Source organism: Garra rufa, unplaced genomic scaffold (genome assembly GCF_049309525.1).
Source record: "Garra rufa unplaced genomic scaffold, GarRuf1.0 hap1_unplaced_003, whole genome shotgun sequence".
Lineage (NCBI taxonomy): Eukaryota > Metazoa > Chordata > Actinopteri > Cypriniformes > Cyprinidae > Garra > Garra rufa.
The window spans coordinates 7,848,028-7,868,341 of record NW_027394278.1 but is presented as its reverse complement, the minus strand read 5'-3'; the positions used below and the strand labels follow the sequence as shown (position 1 = coordinate 7,868,341).

The following is a 20,314-nucleotide window of genomic DNA, read 5'->3' as shown; positions in this document are numbered from 1 at the left end:
AAATATTATTTAAAATAGAAATTAAAATAATAATAATAATTTAGCAATTCAGCTTAATTAATTGATTGTGCGTGTACAGGTTTAATCTCCATTGTGGGGACCAAATATTTACAGAAAGAGTCAAATCCAGTGTTGGGGGTAATGCATTACAAGTTACGTAATAATATAACTTTTTCCAAGTAACTAGTAAAGTAGTTACTTTTTAATTGACAAGAAAATATCCGAGTTACTTTTTCAAATAAGTAACACCAGTTACATTCCCCCCACTTATTGATTAAAAGCTCTCCTGTCCCCATGTGGAGAGAAATTGTAAAATGGTACTTTAGTTCTAGAATAAATGTGAACATGCAAAAAAATTATCTCACTTACAAAAAAACAGAGTATTCCTCAAAACAAATAAAAACAGTGAAATTCAACACAACCCTGCAATAATTAAACATGTTAAATAATACAAATATCCTTTATGTATTTAATCCCATTTTATTCACCGATGTTTTTGCTGCCGACCTTCGATGATCCAATTCATCCATACTAATGACATTTTTTCTTCTGTGGTCTACAGACATTAATTTACTTTTCTGCAAGCCTGAGGCTTTTGGTGTAAAAAAGGCTTTTACATTTGCCAAAAATATAACTTTTTATATTAAAAGCAAACAAGCAACCCCTGCCCAGATTTAAAAAAAAGTAACGCAAAAGTAACGTAACGCATTACTTTCCATAAATAGTAACAAAGTAACGTAATTAGTTACTTTTTCAGGGAGTAACTCAGTATTTTAAAAAGTAACTTGCCCCAACACTAGTAAAATCTGATTTATTTATTTTTACATTTTTTTTGGGACTAATATGGCCCATATTCGAGCTGAATGTGGCTAAATGTTCCGTTTTTCAACGAGAATCTGGCCAAAATCTATTATGCTTTACTTCGCTCTACATTAGATTATGGATGTGTTGTATACGGATCTGCATCAAGGTCATTGCTTAAGAAATTAGATGTAATTCAGAATAGAGCTTTAAGATGCATTTTAGGAGCTGCTAAATCAACACCTGCAGCAGCAATGCAGGTAGAGCTTGCAGAAATGCCTCTAAGCATCCGGCGGCAAAAATTATCTATGGCATATTACATAAATCTGAAAGGACATAAGAATCATTTGGCTCAGGAAATTATTGAAGACAGTTGGGAAACTACAACCTTTCCAGGGTCAGGGTTTGCGTGGAAGGCACAGGAATGGGCTAGAGAAATGAAAATAAATTCAGAAAAATTTTCTCCAACAGTAGTGATATCTCCAATACCACCTTGGATTTTAAGAGAACCAAGAATAGACTTGACAATACATAACAGAATACAGAAAGGAGAGGTTGTAGGGCAAATCAAGTATGAAATATTAGAATACATGAACACAGCTTACTCAGGATTTTTGCAGGTATATACAGATGGATCAAAAAATCCAGAGATAGGGAAAACGGGTGCAGCATTCCATGTACCAAAACACAGAAATGGAAATAAAGTAAGATTGACAGATGCAGCCTCAGTATATACTGCAGAATTAGTCGCCATTCAGATGGCACTAGAATGGTGTGAGGAGAAGACAACAAACTCAGAGGGAAATATTTTAATCTGTTCAGATTCTATGGCATCACTTATTAGTTTAAACACTTTTAAATCAAGTAGGAAAGACATACTTACAGAAATAATGATTATCTTACACAGACTTAACCACTTGGGGAAGGAAATACAGTTTTTATGGGTACCAGCACATATGGGGATACCGGGAAATGAGAGGGTGGACAAAATGGCCAAAGAAGCTCTTCAGATAGAAAATATTAACATAGTAATAACCCTAAGTAGGGAAGAAGGGAAGTCACTAGCCAAACAAGCGTGTATAAGTAAATGGCAAAAACAATGGGATTCATGTAAAGACGGAAGACATTTCTACAGAATACAACAGGACATAAAACAAAATAAAGTTAAGCACCTTATAAATAGGCAAGAATTTGTCACATTTACAAGATTAAGAATGGGTCACACTAAACTTAATGCAACTCTTCATATTATTGGTAAACATAACACAGGAATATGCAATGAGTGCCAGGAAATTGAAACAGTTGAACATGTATTTATTAGATGTAAAAAATATAATCAAGAAAGAAATGAACTTGTAAAAGATATGCAAAATCTGGGAATCAAGGAATATTCAGTATGTAATATTTTAAAGGTGGGTAAAGAATTACCTAGAACAATTTCAGCTATAATGAAATTCATTAATAACAGCGGCCTTAGGAACAGGATATAAGATCCTCTTAAGGCCTCTTAGAGTTCCATTTATCTTCACACTCCAGTACAGTAGGTGGCGGTATGCACCTTTTCAGTTGGATTGCAACCCGCCAACAAATTAACAGAAGAAGAAGAAGAAGAGAATCTGGCCAGATCCACTGATCCAAAGCCTAGCCAAATCTTGCAGCCATTACCGGGCCAGAGGTGGCTCACTTCTGGCGAGACGCTGCCAGCACTCAGCCGAGTGAGCCGACACTCCGCCGCGACCGGCCCGATTACACTGGCTACCTGGGGTACTGTTGCATTACAATCCGCAGAACGCTTGAGCTGTTGGTGTAGGAACTATTATGTATTGACACGACGCTGAATTCCGGACTGTAAACACAGACGGACCAGAAAAGATCCCTTCAAGTTAACGCTCCGGTGTTACACCGTTTCGAGAAGCATAAATATAACAAAAATGTAGGCATCAAATGTGCTTTACGAAATATGAGAAAGGTCCACTACTACGATACTGTGAAATTAATGTGAGATGCGTGAATATTTCGACAGCTGTGCGTTGTAGACTCGCAAGCAATTGAAAGTTGAGTTAGTAAAGATGTCCCATGAGCGAAAGGACAGTCGGAGTTGGGACTGGGACAGTCCTCAGTGTCGAGCCCAGCTGGACGAGGTGTTTTTCCGCAAGCATGACTACATTCAGGCAGGCAGCGCCGAACACAAGGAGTTCTGGACCTTCTTTGAGCGCTTCCAGAGATTCAAAGCCAAGAAAGAGATGTCAGCAGCCAAATCCTGCAAGCAAGAATCACACGAGGGAAAATCCAGTAAGAAGTCTGGATCTGCGGATCTGGGGCTTCCAAAGGACTACGATGCCAGATACAGGATCAACATCTCAGTGTGCTCCAAAGACATAGAGGAGCGTCTGGGAGGATCTGAGCGCAAGAGGCGCAGGGACCCCTCTGGTCCTGGCAAGCAGGAGATCACCGACTGCCGTCTTGCCCTCCTTCATTTTCTAGATTTCAATCAGAAGCAGAGCTTTAACAAACTTTCCAAGTTAAGAAAGGAGCAGAAGAGCCTCCCTATTTTCCAGTACCGGGACAGGATAGTGGAGCTGGTGAGGACTCATCCTGTGGTGGTGGTGGCTGGAGACACAGGATGTGGAAAGTCCACACAGGTGCCCCAATATCTGATGGCATCAGGGTTCGACCACATAGCCTGTACTCAACCACGCCGTATTGCCTGCATCTCACTGGCCAAGAGAGTCAGCTTTGAGAGCCTCAACCAGTACGGCTCCAAGGTACAGAGATCTTTTGAGTTTAGTACATTGTTTTCGCAACAAATATACAGTGGTGTGAAAAAGTGTTTCAGATCATCAAATAAATTTAAATATTAATCAAAGCTAACACAAGTAAACACAACATGCAGTTTTTAAACGAAGGGTTTTTTCAAAGCCACATGGCCCTGTGTGAAAAAGTGAAGAACTTTTTGGAAGGCGTGTGTCCCAACAGCATTTCAGAAAAAGAACATCATACCAACAGTAAAATATGGTGGTGGTAGTGTGATGGACTGGGGCTGTTTTGCTGCTTCTGGACCTGGAAGACTTGCTGTGATGATAAATGGAACCATGAATTCTGCTGTCTACCAAAAATCCTGAAGGACAATGTCCGACCATCTGTTTGTGACCTCAAGCTGAAGCGAACTTGGGTTCTGCAGCAGGACAATGATCCAAAACACACCAGCAAATCCACCTCTGAATGGCTGAAGAAAAACAAAATGAAGACTTTGGAGTGGCCTAGTCAAAGTCCTGACCTGAATCCTATTGAGATGCTGTGGCATGACCTTAAAAAGCCAGTTCATGCTGGAAAGACTCATTGCAAGTTATCGCAAACGCTTGATTGTAGTTGTTGCTGCTAAGGGTGGCCCAACCAGTTATTAAGTTTAGGGGGCAAACATTTTTTTCACACAGGGCCATGTGGGTTTGAATTTTGTTTTCCTTTCATAATAAAATAAACTTCATTCAAAAACTGCATGTTGTGTTTCCTTTTGTTGACTGATATTTTGGCTGGAAACGAAGTAAGAAAAGCATTTTTTTGCAGTGCATACTAAATGCAAATGGACTAAGTTAATGAATCACGGCAGAGAAAACTGTTTGTGAATTAGTTGGAAAAACATTTTGTCTTTAGGTTGGGTACCAGATCCGCTTTGAGACCAGCCGCACGACAGCTACTAAACTCCTGTTCCTGACTGAAGGTCTCCTGCTCCGTCAAATCCAGCAGGACGCTTCCCTGGGCCAATACCAGGTGCTGATCGTGGACGAGGTGCATGAGAGACACCTGCATTGTGATTTCCTGCTGGGAGTGCTGCGTTCCCTTCTGCCCCTGCGCCCAGACCTGCGGCTGGTCCTCATGTCAGCCACTATCAACATCAAACTCTTCTCTAGCTATTTCAACAGCGCACCTGTTCTGCAGGTGCCAGGCAGACTCTTCCCCATTCAGGTGAGCTCTTAATACAGTGTTCAGAAATTATTTTTTTTGTAAATGAATAGCACCGAAATTTCTCCTGTGTTTGTGTGTAGGTGATCTACCAGCCCATTCCTCCAGAAGAGCAGGGTTCCCGTTCTGAGAAACTGGACCCAAGGCCATATCTGCGTGTGCTGCAGGGTATTGACCAGCGGTACCCGCCGGAGGAAAGAGGCGACATGCTGCTGTTCCTCAGTGGAGTGGCTGAGATTTCCACTATCCAGGAGGCCTGTCAGACGTACGCCACACACACACAGCGCTGGATCGTCCTCCCATTGCACAGCACACTCTCACTGGCCCAGCAGGATAAGGTACATCTGGTTCAGATATTGAGATGGTTGATTCTTCATGATATCTATTCTTCATGACGATTATTCTAATTTTCACTCCTTCTTCTTTTACTGTTCATAAGTTTAGGGTCAATACTATTTTATTTTGTGGCAAAAATGAAAAGGTCTTTCAGCAAGCTTTATATTGATCAAACGTGACAGTAAAGACTTTTGTTAGATGTTATAAAATATTCTGTTTTTGAAATGAATGCTGTTCTTCTGACCTTTTTGTTAATCAAAAAATTCTAAACAAAATTATATCAAAAATATTAAGCAGCATAATAAGAATTGTTTCTTAAGCAGCAAATCAGCATATTAAAATGATTTCTGAAGCATCATGTGACACTGAAGACTGGAGCAGTGATGCTGAAAAATCAGCTTTGATCACAGGATTGCATTTTAAAATATAGTAAGAATAGAAAAATGTTATTTTAAATTTGAAATTCGATGATGTTACTGTTTTTGCTTCCTTGCTGTATAAATTCTTTGCCTTAGTGAGTGTAAGAGACTTCTTCAAAAGCATTAAAAAATCTTACCGACCCCAAACGTTTGAACTGTATGTGAAATATTGTAGTATATTAGTTTTGAATAATTTCTCTATTTCTTCAGGTCTTTGACATTGCACCTGCGGGTGTGAGAAAATGCATCATTTCTACCAATATTGCTGAGACTTCAGTCACTATAGATGGAGTGCGCTTTGTGGTCGATTCAGGTACCAGTTGTATTGTTTTCATAGTTTTTTTATATATTTGGTTATTTTAAAGTTTCAATTTATCAAAAAAAAAAAAAAAATATATATATATATATATATATATACATTTATATATATATAGCCCACTAACACAAAAAAAAGATCAATTTTGTAACTTTTTTGAAATGCATTTTTCTGGATTTATTTTGTTGTTATTCTGTCTCTCATTGTTCAGATAAACCTACCATTAAACATTTTCTTTGTCAGTGGGCAAACGTCCAAAATCAGCAGGGGATCAAATAATTTTTTTCCTCACTGTATGCCAAGAATATTAATACAAAATGCAATTGGACTATGGCAGAAAAAATGTACCAGGGATTCCACAGGAAAGTAGACTTAAAATGTCTTAAATTTTGTTTAGTATCAATTTTAAGGTCATAAAAAGTCTTAAATGGTACAACAAAGTCTTAATCAGGATTTCAAGAGGTCTTAAATTTGCCGACAGAAAGACAAGAATTGAGAGACAGCTTTATGATTGCGATTCCAAAAGTGCCACCTGCTGGCAGAGAATCAATGTGCATTTTTTAAATCAGCCCGTCTGCTGTTTTTGTTCAGACCAATGAAAATCGCCATGTTTTTACGCTGCAAACATGTAGTTGTAAATGTGAACCAGTGGATGGCCAAGAAGCTATTGCTTTATAAAAATCGAAACAATTAAAACACTAAGATATATTTGTTATTAAACTAATATAATTAATTGATGATAATTGTTAAAATGACTATAATAATTGATACTTTTTCTTAAAAGTGGTTAAAGACTGAAATCATTCCATAAAACTTTTTGTTTTTGTAAAAGTCTGTGTCGGAACTGCAAATCATGCTTTTTACAGTGACTGTATGATTTGATATGTTACCGAACATATTACCCTATCTCATTAATACAGTATTTATTTTGTTTGTGCAGATCTTAAAAAGTCTTACATTTGAGTGTCCTTAAGATATCCTAATATATTTAAATATTTTATTGAAAATTTGAAGATGCTATCAGACCCTGCCACCAAGCCTTACGTTTGTTTTCTTTATGTTGGAACATCATTGATGTTTCTTAATAGGAAAGGTGAAGGAGATGAGTTTTGATCCAAAAGCCAAGATGCAGAGACTGCAGGAGTTCTGGATCAGCAGAGCCAGTTCTGAACAGAGGAAGGGACGAGCAGGCAGAACTGGGCCGGGAGTCTGTTACCGACTCTACTCTGAATCGGATTACGACGCCTTTGCCCCATATCCTGTTCCTGAGATCCACAGGGTGGCTCTAGACTCCCTCATCCTACAGGTGCTCTCTCATGAAGCCTATGAAAACTGTGCTTTTACTTAATTCAACGAGACACTGGATTAATACATTTCAAATGATGTTTCTGCAGATGAAGAGCATGGGTCTGGGTGACCCTCGCACTTTTGTTTTCATAGACCCTCCTCCCGCTTCTAGTATTCAGACTGCAGTGACGTATCTGAAAGAGCAGGGGGCGCTAGATGAACACGGGGAGCTCAGCCCCATTGGCAGGCTGCTGGCTCAACTGCCTGTGGATGTGGTCATTGGTAAAGAACCCATCGCTGCTGTTTTGTGTAGTTATTTGTGCTTGCTAATGTATTAATGCTCCTACTTGTCTTTGTACAGGAAAAATGTTGGTTTTGGGTTCAGTCTTCAACCTGGTGGAGCCGGTGTTGACGGTTGCTGCTGCTCTGAGTGTCCAGTCTCCATTTCTGCGCAGTGCTCAGCACAACCCCGACTGCTCTACCACTCGCCAGCCCCTGAACAGCAACCAGGGCGACCCTTTCACTCTGATGAACACCTTTAATGCCTGGGTGCAGGTCAGTCTTTCAGTCTTTGCCTGTTTAATTGTGTATCAATATCAGAAACATATCAAAATAAAATGTGAAGAGGAATGTACCAACACATTTCTTGAAGGAAATACAGGCATATCCTTTCATCCACAACTTGGGTGCCTCTTAAAATATATAAACTCAGAATTTAGAGAGAAAAAAGTCAGCATTGCCATATATAACTATCAATTTATTTTGTCTAAATAAATAGTGAGATGTAATTCGCGATCATTTTGTCTAGGCTATATACTAGGGCTGTCAATGTTAATGCATTAACACATGCATAAATCACCGAAACACACAAAGGTGCATCATTAACGGAATTTGCATCACAATTTCTCCAAAAAAAAAAAAAAAGGAAATACACGAAGGGTGCGACTGACCCGATCAGCATATTTGTGTTTGCACTGAGGGGAGCTTCAAAGTTTTCTACATGTTTTTGTAATGTATCATAGACATATCTGATGAATCTTTTTCTAAACAAAGTGTATAGTGAGAATAAATAAGAGATTGATTGTGCAGTATAGAGAGCTTCGTTGATTATAATGGAACTTTTTGAGATCGCGATAAACTAAGATGAGTGACAGCTTTTAATGATTTTAAGGGAGTTTGTAAATGAGGTATTGATTAATACAACAGTTCAATAGAAGAGAAGAAGTTAATATTAAGTGACTAACATTGTCTGACTATAACACTATTGGCTGATTTTAATTTTGTCGTCAAAAATAGTCTGAAACAAGTCACAACCGAGCCTCTGCGCATCTCCATTCAAACACAGCATTTTTGTTTATGAATGAACGTGCGTTTTTAAACTAATCTAGTGAGTCAAAAATTCTCTTTCGCATTCATGAAGACAGTCGCTTGCTTTATTCCTGAGTGAATCAGCCATTGGAACTAGTGTTGCTTTCGTCAACGAAAATTATGACTAAATATGGTCGTCAACGAACCTTTATCACATGACGAAAACGAGACGAAACGAAACGAAAATGCTGGTCATGTGACGATGACTATAACAAAATGTATAATGCAATATCTTTGACGAATAAAAACGAGACTAAATGTGGTTTACAAAATAAAAACTATGCTAAAATGTCTCTTCATTTTCGGCGACGAAAACGAGACGAAACGAAATGTTATAACGTTACTAGGGCTGGGACACGATTAATCGCGATTAATCGCATCCAAAATAAAAGTTTATGTTAACATACTAAATGTGTGTTTACTGTGTATATTTATTATGTATATATAAATACACACACATACATGTATAGCCTTTAAAAAATACTTATATGTGTGGATAGTTATATTTGTATTTAATTTAGATTATATATAGAATTATAAATATTTTATTTATTTTAATTTAATTTTTATTTTCAGTTTTCTTTAATATACATGTTTGTGTGTGTATTTATATATACATAATAAATATACACAGTAAACACACATTTAGTATGTTAACATAAACTTTTATTTTGGATGCGATTAATCGCGATTAATCGTGTCCCAGCCCTAAACGTTACATTGATGTGCGCATGCCCAGTAGCCAGAGCCTTATCCCTTCTAGCCTAAACCACAGGCGACGTCACTTTCTCAAGCCACACTCGCGGCTACAAACAAAGTTAGGTTTGACACAGAGAAAGGGACCGATGGTCAGCTGTGGTTCGTCTTTGGGAGAAAAAGAAGAAACGACTCATACATTTTTTCATACTTTTTAGTAGTGACGGGAAAATTAAGCTTTCCAGCACCAAAGCGTTCCCCTCAACTGGATCTAAAAAGCTTCATTACTCGAAGCTTTTCAACACGTTGCACACTAATGACATCTTGTGGTCAAAGGTGGAAAAAGTTTCTTTTGCGTCCCAGATGTCAAAGCGATTTTTTGACAGTTTCATAAAATGAATCAATGTGTGCTACGAAAACCATAAGAAATATTTTACTTACACAAATTAATTAATTGGTAAATAAACTTATAAAAGTACAAGCATGATTTGTGTAGCCATAGAGGATCAAATAAGCTTTTGAAGCGGGAATTACTAGAAAATGAACATGCACAAAACTACACGTACATATTTATTCGTATTATGATTTATTCTTAATAAAGAAGTGAATGACACTTGAATCCTGTGCAAGGGGTTTGTGTTATTTGAATCAGAATACGAAGCAGTCAGTATTTATTTTATTTCAATTTATGTGTGTGTACTTCTAACATGTTTGGTAGGTAAAATAAATGTTGTAATTTCAAATTAGAGCATCTTCCATGTCTGGAATGGATGTATTCTTGAGCTTATAAGGTAAGGTTGAAATGGGTTTGGCTAAAAGAAAACATTGGTTTCGTCTATACTTCTACTATTTTGACTGGGTTAAATAAAATTGCATTACTATAAATAGACTAAAATACAGTTTTCATTGACAAAAAATTGACTAAATGTCATCAGTTTTCGTCGACTAAAACTAGACGAAAATAGTCATGGGTAATTCTGACTAAAATAAGGCTAAAATGCTCAGACTTTTAGTCGACTAAAACTTGACTAGACTAAAAAGAATATGAACGTGACTAAAACTAATAAAAACTAAAATGACAGCTTCACACAAAGACTAGACTAAAACTAAAATTAAAATCGGCCGCCAAAAACAACACTAATTGGAACGAATCAAATGAATGAATGATTCAGTAATTAAATCAGTAACTTGCTGCCACCTACTGGCAGATTTAGTTTCATTTTTAAAGGGTAACGACACCCCTGTTTCAGCACAGGCTACTCTCACCACAGGTTTGAAAAATGCTGCAAAAGTTGGCGTGGTGCATCAGTTATTTTCTAAATAAATGGACAATTTATGTACTTTTTAACCTCAAATGCTTGTCTTATCTCGTCTCTGCGATGCGCATGCTTAGTCTGTGTAATCCTGGTCAAGACAGTTTGAGTATGTTGAAAAACTTCCATCTCATTTTCTTCCCCAACTTCGAAATCTAATAGGTAATCTAAATGTAAAAATTTGAAAAAATAACCATATTGTCTAATATATACGTCTAATTTATATCCAATATCAACAGGTGAAAGCAGACAGAGGAAGTGCCTCCCGGAAGTGGTGCAGAAGGAGAGGTCTGGAGGAACAGAGGCTTTACGAGATGGTCAACCTCAGGCGCCAGTTCAAAGTCAGCAGCTCTATATCAAATCCCAGCTGCAGCTGCGTGTGCCTATGTGACTGATCCTAATAGTGTTATCTGGTTGCTTACAGGAGCTGCTGCGGACTCACGGTCTCCTGCAGTCTGATACGGGCAGAAGGACAGAACTGCAGGACCGAGCCAGGCGCAGAGAGAGACTTACGGAGAGACAGAGGCTCCACCAGATGAAACGAGACCATGAGCTCCAGGAGAACACCAAGAGGAAAGTTCTGCGCCTGGAGGAAGGACTGGAGGGAGACGCCATGTCTGGGTCTGATGATGAGGGAGCAGGATCAAGCAAGAAGAGAAAAGATAATGCAGAACAGACTGTTGACATACAGGTGTCTGAGTTTGTTTAAACTTTACAGCTAAGAGGAAAAGAAAAGAGAGAGCTAATCTAGATTCAACAGTTCACTTTATTCAATTCTTAAAGGGATAGTTCACCCAAGAATGAACATTCTGTCGTCATTTTCTCACCTCTTCTTTGGAGTGTAAAATAAGATATTTCAAACTAAACAATTTTGGTTCTTATTGACTTTCAGTGTATGGACAAAGAAAAAAATGTAAGTTAATGGAAACCAAAATTAGCAGAATGCATACAGGTTTGGAACAAGATATGATATGAAGATATGAAGGAGTTTTTATTTTTGGGTGAGCTATCCCTTTCGATTAATTAGCTATAATGTTGAAATTTTGTAGTGATTCGATTTAATAATTTTATTAAACAAGCATGCATTAAATTGGTCAAAAGTGACTGTAAAGAAATAACACTACAAAATATTTTAATTTTAAACCAATTCGTTTGATCTTTTTGTTTATCAAAGTATACTGTAAAAAGTTAAGTATAAAAGTTAAACAGATAATAATCAGAAATGTTGGTTGAGCAACAAATCAGCATATTAGAATGATTTCTGAAGGATCATGTGACACTGAAGACTGCAGTAATGATGCTGAAAATTCAGTTTTGATCACGGAAATAAATTACATTTTCAAATATTTTCAAATAGAAAACTGTTATTAAAAATGTAATAATATTACAATTCACAATTTTTTTGATCAAATAAATGCAGCCTCGATGAGAAAAAAACGATGAGCTCAAACTTTTGAATGGTAAATAAATGAATAAATATTTAATATTTTAATAATTTTAATAATATTTGATCTAAATTACAGCAAAAACTGTAAAAATGTGAAATATTTTTACTGTTTAAAATAACTGTTTTTTATTTAAATATATTTTAAAATATAATTTATTCCTGTGATCAAATCTAAATTTTCAGCATCACTTCATTCTTCAGTGACACATGACCATTCGGAAATCATTCTAATATGCTGATTTGCTGTTGAAGAAACATGTATTATTATTATTATTATTATTATTATTATTATTATTATTATCAATATTTAAAACAGTTGAGTGCATTTTTTCAGAATACTTTGGTGAATAGAAAGATCCAAAGATCAGCATTTATCTGAAATAAAAAGCTTTTGTAACATTATACACTATCATTCAAAAGATTAGAGTCTGTATAAAAATGAATACTTTTATTTAGCAAGGATGCTTAAATTAATCAAAAACATTTATAATGTTTATACAGAAGATTTTTATTTCAGATAAATGCAAATCAGAATATTAGAATGATTTCAAGGGTCATGTGACACTGAACTGGAGTAACGATGCTAAAAATTCAGCTTTGAAATCACAGGAATAAATTTAAGGAATCTTAAAATATGTTCAAATAGAAAACAGTTCAAAATATTTCAAAATTTTACTGTTTTTGCTGTATTTTGGATCAAAAAAAGAGACTTCTTAAAAAAACATTACATTAAATTGACTGGTAGTGTGTGTATATAATGGTAATGAGATTAGAATTTTTTCACATTAGAGTAATGACAAAAGTGGGGAAAATCTTTAAATGATCATGAAAAAAATTCACCTAAACTGTATCCTTTTTGGTTTTCTGGCTCTTATAGGAAGTCAAGTTCAAATTGCGTCACAATGTGAATGAGCTGCAGGAAGCTGCGCATGCCAGCGCAGATCTTTCATCACGGCAGCAGTCTCTGCTCAAACTGGTGCTCTGTCGCGGTCTTTACCCGCAGCTGGCCATGCCAGATGAACACAACGCCAACCGCAAAGACTCAGAGCAGGTAACAGCTAAATACACTGCTCAAAGTCACACTTTCACACATATGCACAGTAATATCAGCCCACTTTAGACAGCTAACTTTTTTTCTCATGTTTGTGTGTTAGGTGTTCCACACACGTAATAAACAAGGTGTTGTTATCCACCCAACCAGTGTGTTTGCCAGTGACCCTGAAGTTCTGCATGTTCCTGAGCATGAGACCAGCGAGTTTGGTACATCCTTTTTTTTGCAATAAGGCGGGAATCATGACAGACTCTGTCCTCTGTTTTACTGGTGGACTCTTATATTCTCTCTCTGTAGGTGCTGAGAAAGGCCAGAGCAACAGGCATCAGCTACTGGCTTTCGTTACTCTGCTAGAAACAAACAAGCCTTACATTTCTAACTCTGTGCGGGTTCCGGCACTACAGGTCAGTGACAGTAGCAACTTTTTTATTATTATTTTTTTTTTTCCCTTATTTGCCATTTGTACAACGCCGTTTTAGCACCACGTAAAAAAAAAAAAAAGAAAATTACGAGATTAAGTCATAATATTTTAGGAATGAAGTCAAAATATTTTGAGAATTAAGTCAAAATATTTCACAAAATATAAATTATAAATGTGATTTTCCCTTTTATTTCAACTTTATATCACAATATAAATTAAAAAAAAAATTCTCTTTTTTTTCCCCTTGTTTGCCACAAAATAGAAAATTATGAACAAAGTCAAAATGTTTTTGAGAATAAAGTTGAAATAACAAGAATAAAGTAAAGCTGTTTGAGATTAAAGTCTAAATACTTTGATAATCAAGATGAAATATTTCGAGAATCAAGCCGCTTTTTTCGAAAAAACACTTAAACTTTATTCTCATAATTTTTACTTCATTCTCGAAAAATGTTGACTTTATTGTCGAAATATTTGGACTTTATTCTTGTAATCTTGACTTTATTCTCAAAATATTTAGTCTTTTTTCTCAAAACACTGATTTTTTTTCTCATAATTGTAACTTTAATCTCAAAACAATTTGACTTTATTATCGAAACATTTCATCTTTATTCTAGAAACACTTTGACTTTATTCTCATAATTTTGACTTTATTGACAAAATATTTAGACTTTATTCTTAAAACATTTTGTTTTTATTCTCAAAACACTGACTTTATTTTCATAATTTAGACTTTATTTTCATAATTTAGACTTTATTTTCATAATTTTGACTTTATTCTCAAAACATTTTGACTTTATTCTCATAATTTTTTACTTTATTGTCAAAATATTTGGACTTTATTCTTAAAACATTTTGTTTTTATTCTCAAAACACTGACTTTATTTTCATAATTTAGACTTTATTTTCATAATTTTGACTTTATTCTCAAAACATTTTGACTTTATTCTCATAATTTTTTACTTTATTGTCAAAATATTTGGACTTTATTCTTAAAACATTTTGTTTTTATTCTCAAAACACTGACTTTATTTTCATAATTTAGACTTTATCCTCATAATTTGGACTTTATTCTCATAATTTGGACTTTATTTGACTTTATTGTCGAAATATTTTGACTTTATTCTTGTAATTTTGACTTTATTCTTAAAATATTTTGACCTTATTCTCATACTTTTTTACTTTATTGTCAAAATATTTTGTCTTTATTCTTGAAATACTTTGACTTTATTTTCATCATTTTTTACTTTATTGACAAAATATTAGGACTTTATTCTCAAAACATTTTGACTTTATTATAATTTTTGAATTTATTGTCAAAATATTTGGACTTTATTCTAGAAACACTTCGACTTTATTCTAGTAATTTTGACATTTTCTTAGAATACTGACTTTATTCTTGTAATTTTGACTTTATTCTTATAATTTTTTACTTTATTGTCAAAATATTTGGACTTTATTCTCAAAACATTTTGACTTTATTTTCATCCTTTTTTACTTTATTGACAAAATATTAGGACTTTATTCTCAAAACATTTTGACTTTATTTTCATCATTTTTTACTTTATTGACAAAATATTAGGACTTTATTCTCAAAACATTTTGACTTTATTATAATTTTTGACTTTATTGTCAAAATATTTGGACTTTATTCTCAAAACATTTTGACTTTATTCTCGTAATTTTTTTACTTTATTATCGAAACATTTTATCTTTATTCTAGAAACACTTTGACTTTATTGTCGAAATATTTGGACTTTATTCTTGTAATCTTGACTTTATTCTCAAAATATTTAGTCTTTTTTTCTCAAAACACTGATTTTTTTTTTTTAAATTGTAACTTTAATCTCAAAACAATTTGGCTTTATTATCGAAACATTTAATCTTTATTCTAGAAACACTTTGACTTTATTCTCATAATTTTGACTTTATTGACAAAATATTTAGACTTTATTCTTAAAACATTTTGTTTTTATTTTCAAAACACTGACTTTATTTTCATAATTTAGACTTTATTTTCATAATTTAGACTTTATTTTCATAATTTAGACTTTATCCTCATAATTTGGACTTTATTCTAATAATTTGGACTTTATTTTACTTTATTGTAGAAATATTTTGACTTTATTCTTGTAATTTTGACTTTATTCTTAAAATATTTTGACCTTATTCTCATACTTTTTTACTTTATTGTCAAAATATTTTGTCTTTATTCTTGAAACATTTCGACTTTATTCTCATAATTTTTACTTTATTCTCGAAATACTTTGACTTTATTTTCATCATTTTTTACTTTATTGACAAAATATTAGGACTTTATTCTCAAAACATTTTGACTTTATTCTCATAATTTTTGACTTTATTGTCAAAATATTTGGACTTTATTCTCAAAACATTTTGACTTTATTCTCATAATTTTTGACTTTATTCTCAAAACATTTTGACTTTATTCTCATAATTTTTTACTTTATTGTCAAAATATTAGGACTTTATTCTCAAAACATTTCGACTTTATTCTCATAATTTTTGACTTTATTGTCAAAATATTAGGACTTTATTCTCAAAACATTTTGACTTTATTATAATTTTTGAATTTATTGTCAAAATATTTGGACTTTATTCTAGAAACACTTCGACTTTATTCTAGTAATTTTGACATTTTCTTAGAATACTGACTTTATTCTTGTAATTTTGACTTTATTCTTATAATTTTTTACTTTATTGTCAAAATATTTGGACTTTATTCTCAAAACATTTTGACTTTATTATAATTTTTGACTTTATTGTCAAAATATTTGGACTTTATTCTCAAAACATTTTGACTTTATTCTCATATTTTTTACTTTATTGTCAAAATATTTGGACTTTATTCTTAAAACGTTTTGTTTTTATTCTCAAAACACTGACTTTATTTTCATAATTTGGACTTTATTTTACTTTATTGTCGAAATATTTTGACTTTATTCTTAAAACATTTTGTTTTTATTCTCAAAACACTGACTTTATTTTCATAATTTAGACTTTATTCTCATAATTTGGACTTTATTTTACTTTATTGTCGAAATATTTAGACTTTATTCTTGTAATTTTGACTTTATTCTTAAAATATTTTGACCTTATTCTCATACTTTTTTACTTTATTGTCAAAATATTTTGCCTTTATTCTTGAAACATTTCAACTTTATTCTCATAATCTTTACTTTATTCTTGAAATACTTTGACTTTATTTTCATCATTTTTTACTTTATTGACAAAATATTAGGACTTTATTCTCAAAACATTTTGACTTTATTATAATTTTTGAATTTATTGTCAAAATATTTGGACTTTATTCTAGAAACACTTCGACTTTATTCTAGTAATTTTGACATTTTCTTAGAATACTGACTTTATTCTTGTAATTTTTACTTTATTCTTATAATTTTTGACTTTATTGTCAAAATATTTGGACTTTATTCTCAAAACATTTTGACTTTATTCTCATAATGTTTTACTTTATTGTCAAAATATTTGGACTTTATTCTTAAAACATTTTGTATTTATTCTCAAAACACTGACTTTATTTTCATAATTTAGACTTTATTCTTGAAACATTTGGACTTTATTCTCATAATTTCGACTTTATTCTGGTAATATTTCAACTTTTTTAACATGGCACTAAAACAGCGTTGTATATTTGGGACCGGAAGCCTGACCCATTCAATTTACAAATGGCTGCACCCATAAGTCCTTTTTCTTTATCTTGGATGCTCTTTTTTTGATGCAGGCTCTGCTGCTGGTAGCCAACTCAGTGGACAGTAACGCTGACTGCACGAGGATGGTGGTGGACGGCTGGCTGGAGCTGGGCTTGACTGACGGCAACTCTGCGCTGAAGGTGCTCTCCTCGGCCCTCAGTCTGCGGGGTGAATGGGAGAGGCAGCTTCAGGCTCAGCTCGGTCAGGGCGGCCCGGGTTCCTCCGCCGGACTCGGGTCAGGTGGGCCCAAAGTGTCCCGCAGAGAACTGGAAAAGCTTTGTGAGGGACTAGTACGGTTTCTGCTTTACACTGAGGTAATGACACAAACATAATAATGCATCTGTATTATTAATCTGGATCAAACACACATGATATTTAGAGATGTACAGAATGTTAGAAATTATAAGTGAAAAGGCAGAATAAATTATACCAAACAATAACGTGACGCAATCAAATAGAGGTGTGCACTAATGCAGCAAACGTGGGCAGTGTGGAAGCATTTAAACCTGCAAAAAGTAGTACTGAGGTCTTCTTGTGGGTTTCCGCCATAATAAAAGTCAACATTCATAAATGTTAACATTGTAATTTACAGTACTGTTGTTCTGTAAAAATAAAATAAAAAAGACAAAAATAATAGCAATCATTACAACAGCTCTATTAATACATTTATTATAACATTCTCCTTTGCTCAGCAAGGCTGCATTTATTTATACATTTAAAAACACACGGATTCTAGATCAGAAAAATCCATGCCTTAAAAAGTCGAAATTATCACATACTTAAGTCATAATTATGATTTACTATGTCGAAATTATGACTTTAAAAGTCATAATTATGAGATACAAAGTTGAAATTCTTACTTACTTAAGCCATACTTACTTAAGTCGAAATTATGACTTACTTAAGTGAGATATGACATTAAAAAGTCAAAATTATGAGTTTAGAAGTTGAAACTGATTTAATGATTTTATAAACGCATTGGTCAAATGATAGTGTTCTAATGATAAATGGGATATTCCAGAACGAATTAACTTGTCTTAAAACAATTTGGAGGAACAAGTTCAGTACACACCTTATTATTAAATCATATAACATTTACAGACAAACAGAATATATCCCAAAAATAATACCCAAAAAAAGACAATCATATATATATATATATATTCAGTTGTTAATAATCTGAATACTTAGATGTGTTTGTGCATATTCTGTGATATATTCTGTTTGTCTGGTATTTCGATTCAGTAAATCATAATTTCGACTTTTTATCTTGTAATTATGACTTAAGCATGGATTTTTTTTTCTTACCTGGCGGAAACGGGCTTCCATAATAATGTCTGCTAGAATGTTCAAAATGTTCAGTGTTAATTTTTTTTTTAAATAGTTTTTTTGAAAAGCAAAACAAAGCTGTTTTTTGGCTATTTCATTTATACAATGGTGAAAAAAATAGCAAAATACATGGTGGAAAAAAAAACAGGAAAAACCATGTTCGGCCCAGTGTTTAAATTTGTTTAACTTCGGCCAAGAATTTTCATTTCGGTGCATCCCTAATGATACTGACTTTCTCTCATAGGTTAGTTACAGTCTGAGGCGTCTGGCGGCGCTGGAGTCTCAAAACCTGTACATCGGACCACAGCTGGATCCGGACCTGTCTTCCGCTTCGGCTATCGGCTCTCTGTTTCCTGGCATGAAAGCCGAACCAGATCCCATTAAAGGAGGCCTACGTTTGTGCAGCTACTTCACCTACAACTGTCTGTGTGTAAGTGCTCTTGCTGTGACAGGATGTGCTCAAAAGCCTTTTCTTAGTCTTCTAATAGCACCACTTCCGATGTTTTTAATGTGTGTCATGTAGGACTCTAAGGACCTGTACAGCGAATGCTTACGCACTTTTTGGAGCTGCCCTCACTGTGACCTTTACATGCCCCTGACGCCCCTGGAGCGCATGCAACATGAGGCCACCTGCAGGCCGCCGGAGGAACAGCAGCCGGAGGAAGGTAAGCGGGATGAGGCTTTTCATTTTATAAGCCAGCTTTTGTGGTTCAGGCTCAGAATATGCTTAGATGTCTTACTATGGAGGCCATCCTGGAGGTTTGCATAACTCGGGTTGCCTTAACTAAAACCCAAAAGATTTTTTCCATTCACTTTTGGACCACCGCAGAAAATAAGCTCTGTGACTAACATAAGAAGCGTAAATACAATCGGCAGAAGTAAAAAGCTGAATGTAGGCTATAAATGAACTACACCACGGTCACATGACTTTAACGTCACCATCATTAAACAAGGATTTATTAAAAAAAAAAAAAAAAAGGTTTGAGTTAGAATAGTTTGCAAGAGCATGATTCTAAACACAACGAGGCTGTGAAAGTGGATTTGTGAGTAGATGAGTTTACCTGTTCGTTGTGAAGGTGTTTAATATCCCGACAACCTCTGTAGTCCCATTTAGCCACTTGTTAGCAGCTGCCTTTTCAAGACAAGTAATAGCTTCAGAAAAATAAATAGAACATGAAATAATCTTGAGCTTGTATTAACCACAGACCTTATTTAAGGAAATTTAATCAAAAACCCATTAAAAAAAAAACACTTATTTTGCATGATGGAACCCGGAAGTGCTAAAATGCTGACTCGTTTCCATGTTTTTGCTTTCAGAAATACGTCATTGTAAAGAATAGAGCCAATTTCAAGACATTTACAAAGTTTCTAAAATAATACAAATTTCAAGTTTTAATTCTGAACAAAATATCTAGATAGCAGACTGGGTAAAAGGCTGCAAAAATATATATACATTTGAGGTCACAAGTTTACTCCCCCCTTTAAAAATCTGCAAAATGTTAATTATTTGACAAATAAGAGGGATTATACAAAATGCATGTTACTGTTTATTTAGTACTGACCTGAATAAGATATTTCCTTATAAAAGATGTTTGCATATAGTCCACAAGAGCAAATAATAGTTGAATTTATAAAAATGACCCTGTTTAGAAGTTTACATACACTTCTTTCTTAATACTGTGTTGTTACCTGAATGATCCACAGCTGTTTTTTTTTTTTTGTTTTTTTTGGTTTAGTGATAGTTGTTCATGAGTCCCTTATTTGTTCCTCTGAAAAATCCCACAAATTCTTTGGTTTTTCAGCATTTTTGTGTATTTGAACCCTGTCCATCAATGTGCA

General features: G+C 34.1%; 1 protein-coding gene across 1 annotated transcript; it reads left to right on the top strand.

Moving 5' to 3' along the window:
- Window positions 1-2,442: 2,442 nt before the first annotated feature.
- On the top strand, window positions 2,443-19,206 carry LOC141309780 (probable ATP-dependent RNA helicase DHX34). The gene is made up of 16 exons (XM_073832559.1): window positions 2,443-3,566; window positions 4,453-4,764; window positions 4,845-5,099; window positions 5,727-5,829; window positions 6,921-7,138; window positions 7,227-7,401; window positions 7,481-7,674; window positions 10,736-10,837; window positions 10,921-11,187; window positions 12,821-12,994; window positions 13,098-13,203; window positions 13,292-13,398; window positions 17,179-17,460; window positions 18,720-18,905; window positions 18,999-19,140; window positions 19,190-19,206. Exons 1-16 carry the CDS (start codon window positions 2,871-2,873, stop codon window positions 19,204-19,206), a joined length of 3,336 nt encoding a protein of 1,111 aa, XP_073688660.1. The 5' UTR covers window positions 2,443-2,870.
- Window positions 19,207-20,314: the final 1,108 nt, after the last annotated feature.

Excerpts from the sequence above, each read along its gene's own strand:
- LOC141309780 (XM_073832559.1), top strand. The coding sequence starts at position 2,871 with ATGTCCCATGAGCGAAAGGACAGTCGGAGTTGGGACTGGGACAGTCCT. Across the intron at positions 5,100-5,726 it reads CACTGGCCCAGCAGGATAAG|GTCTTTGACATTGCACCTGC; the intron begins GTACATCTGGTT and ends CTATTTCTTCAG. Across the intron at positions 7,675-10,735 it reads CCTTTAATGCCTGGGTGCAG|GTGAAAGCAGACAGAGGAAG; the intron begins GTCAGTCTTTCA and ends CAATATCAACAG.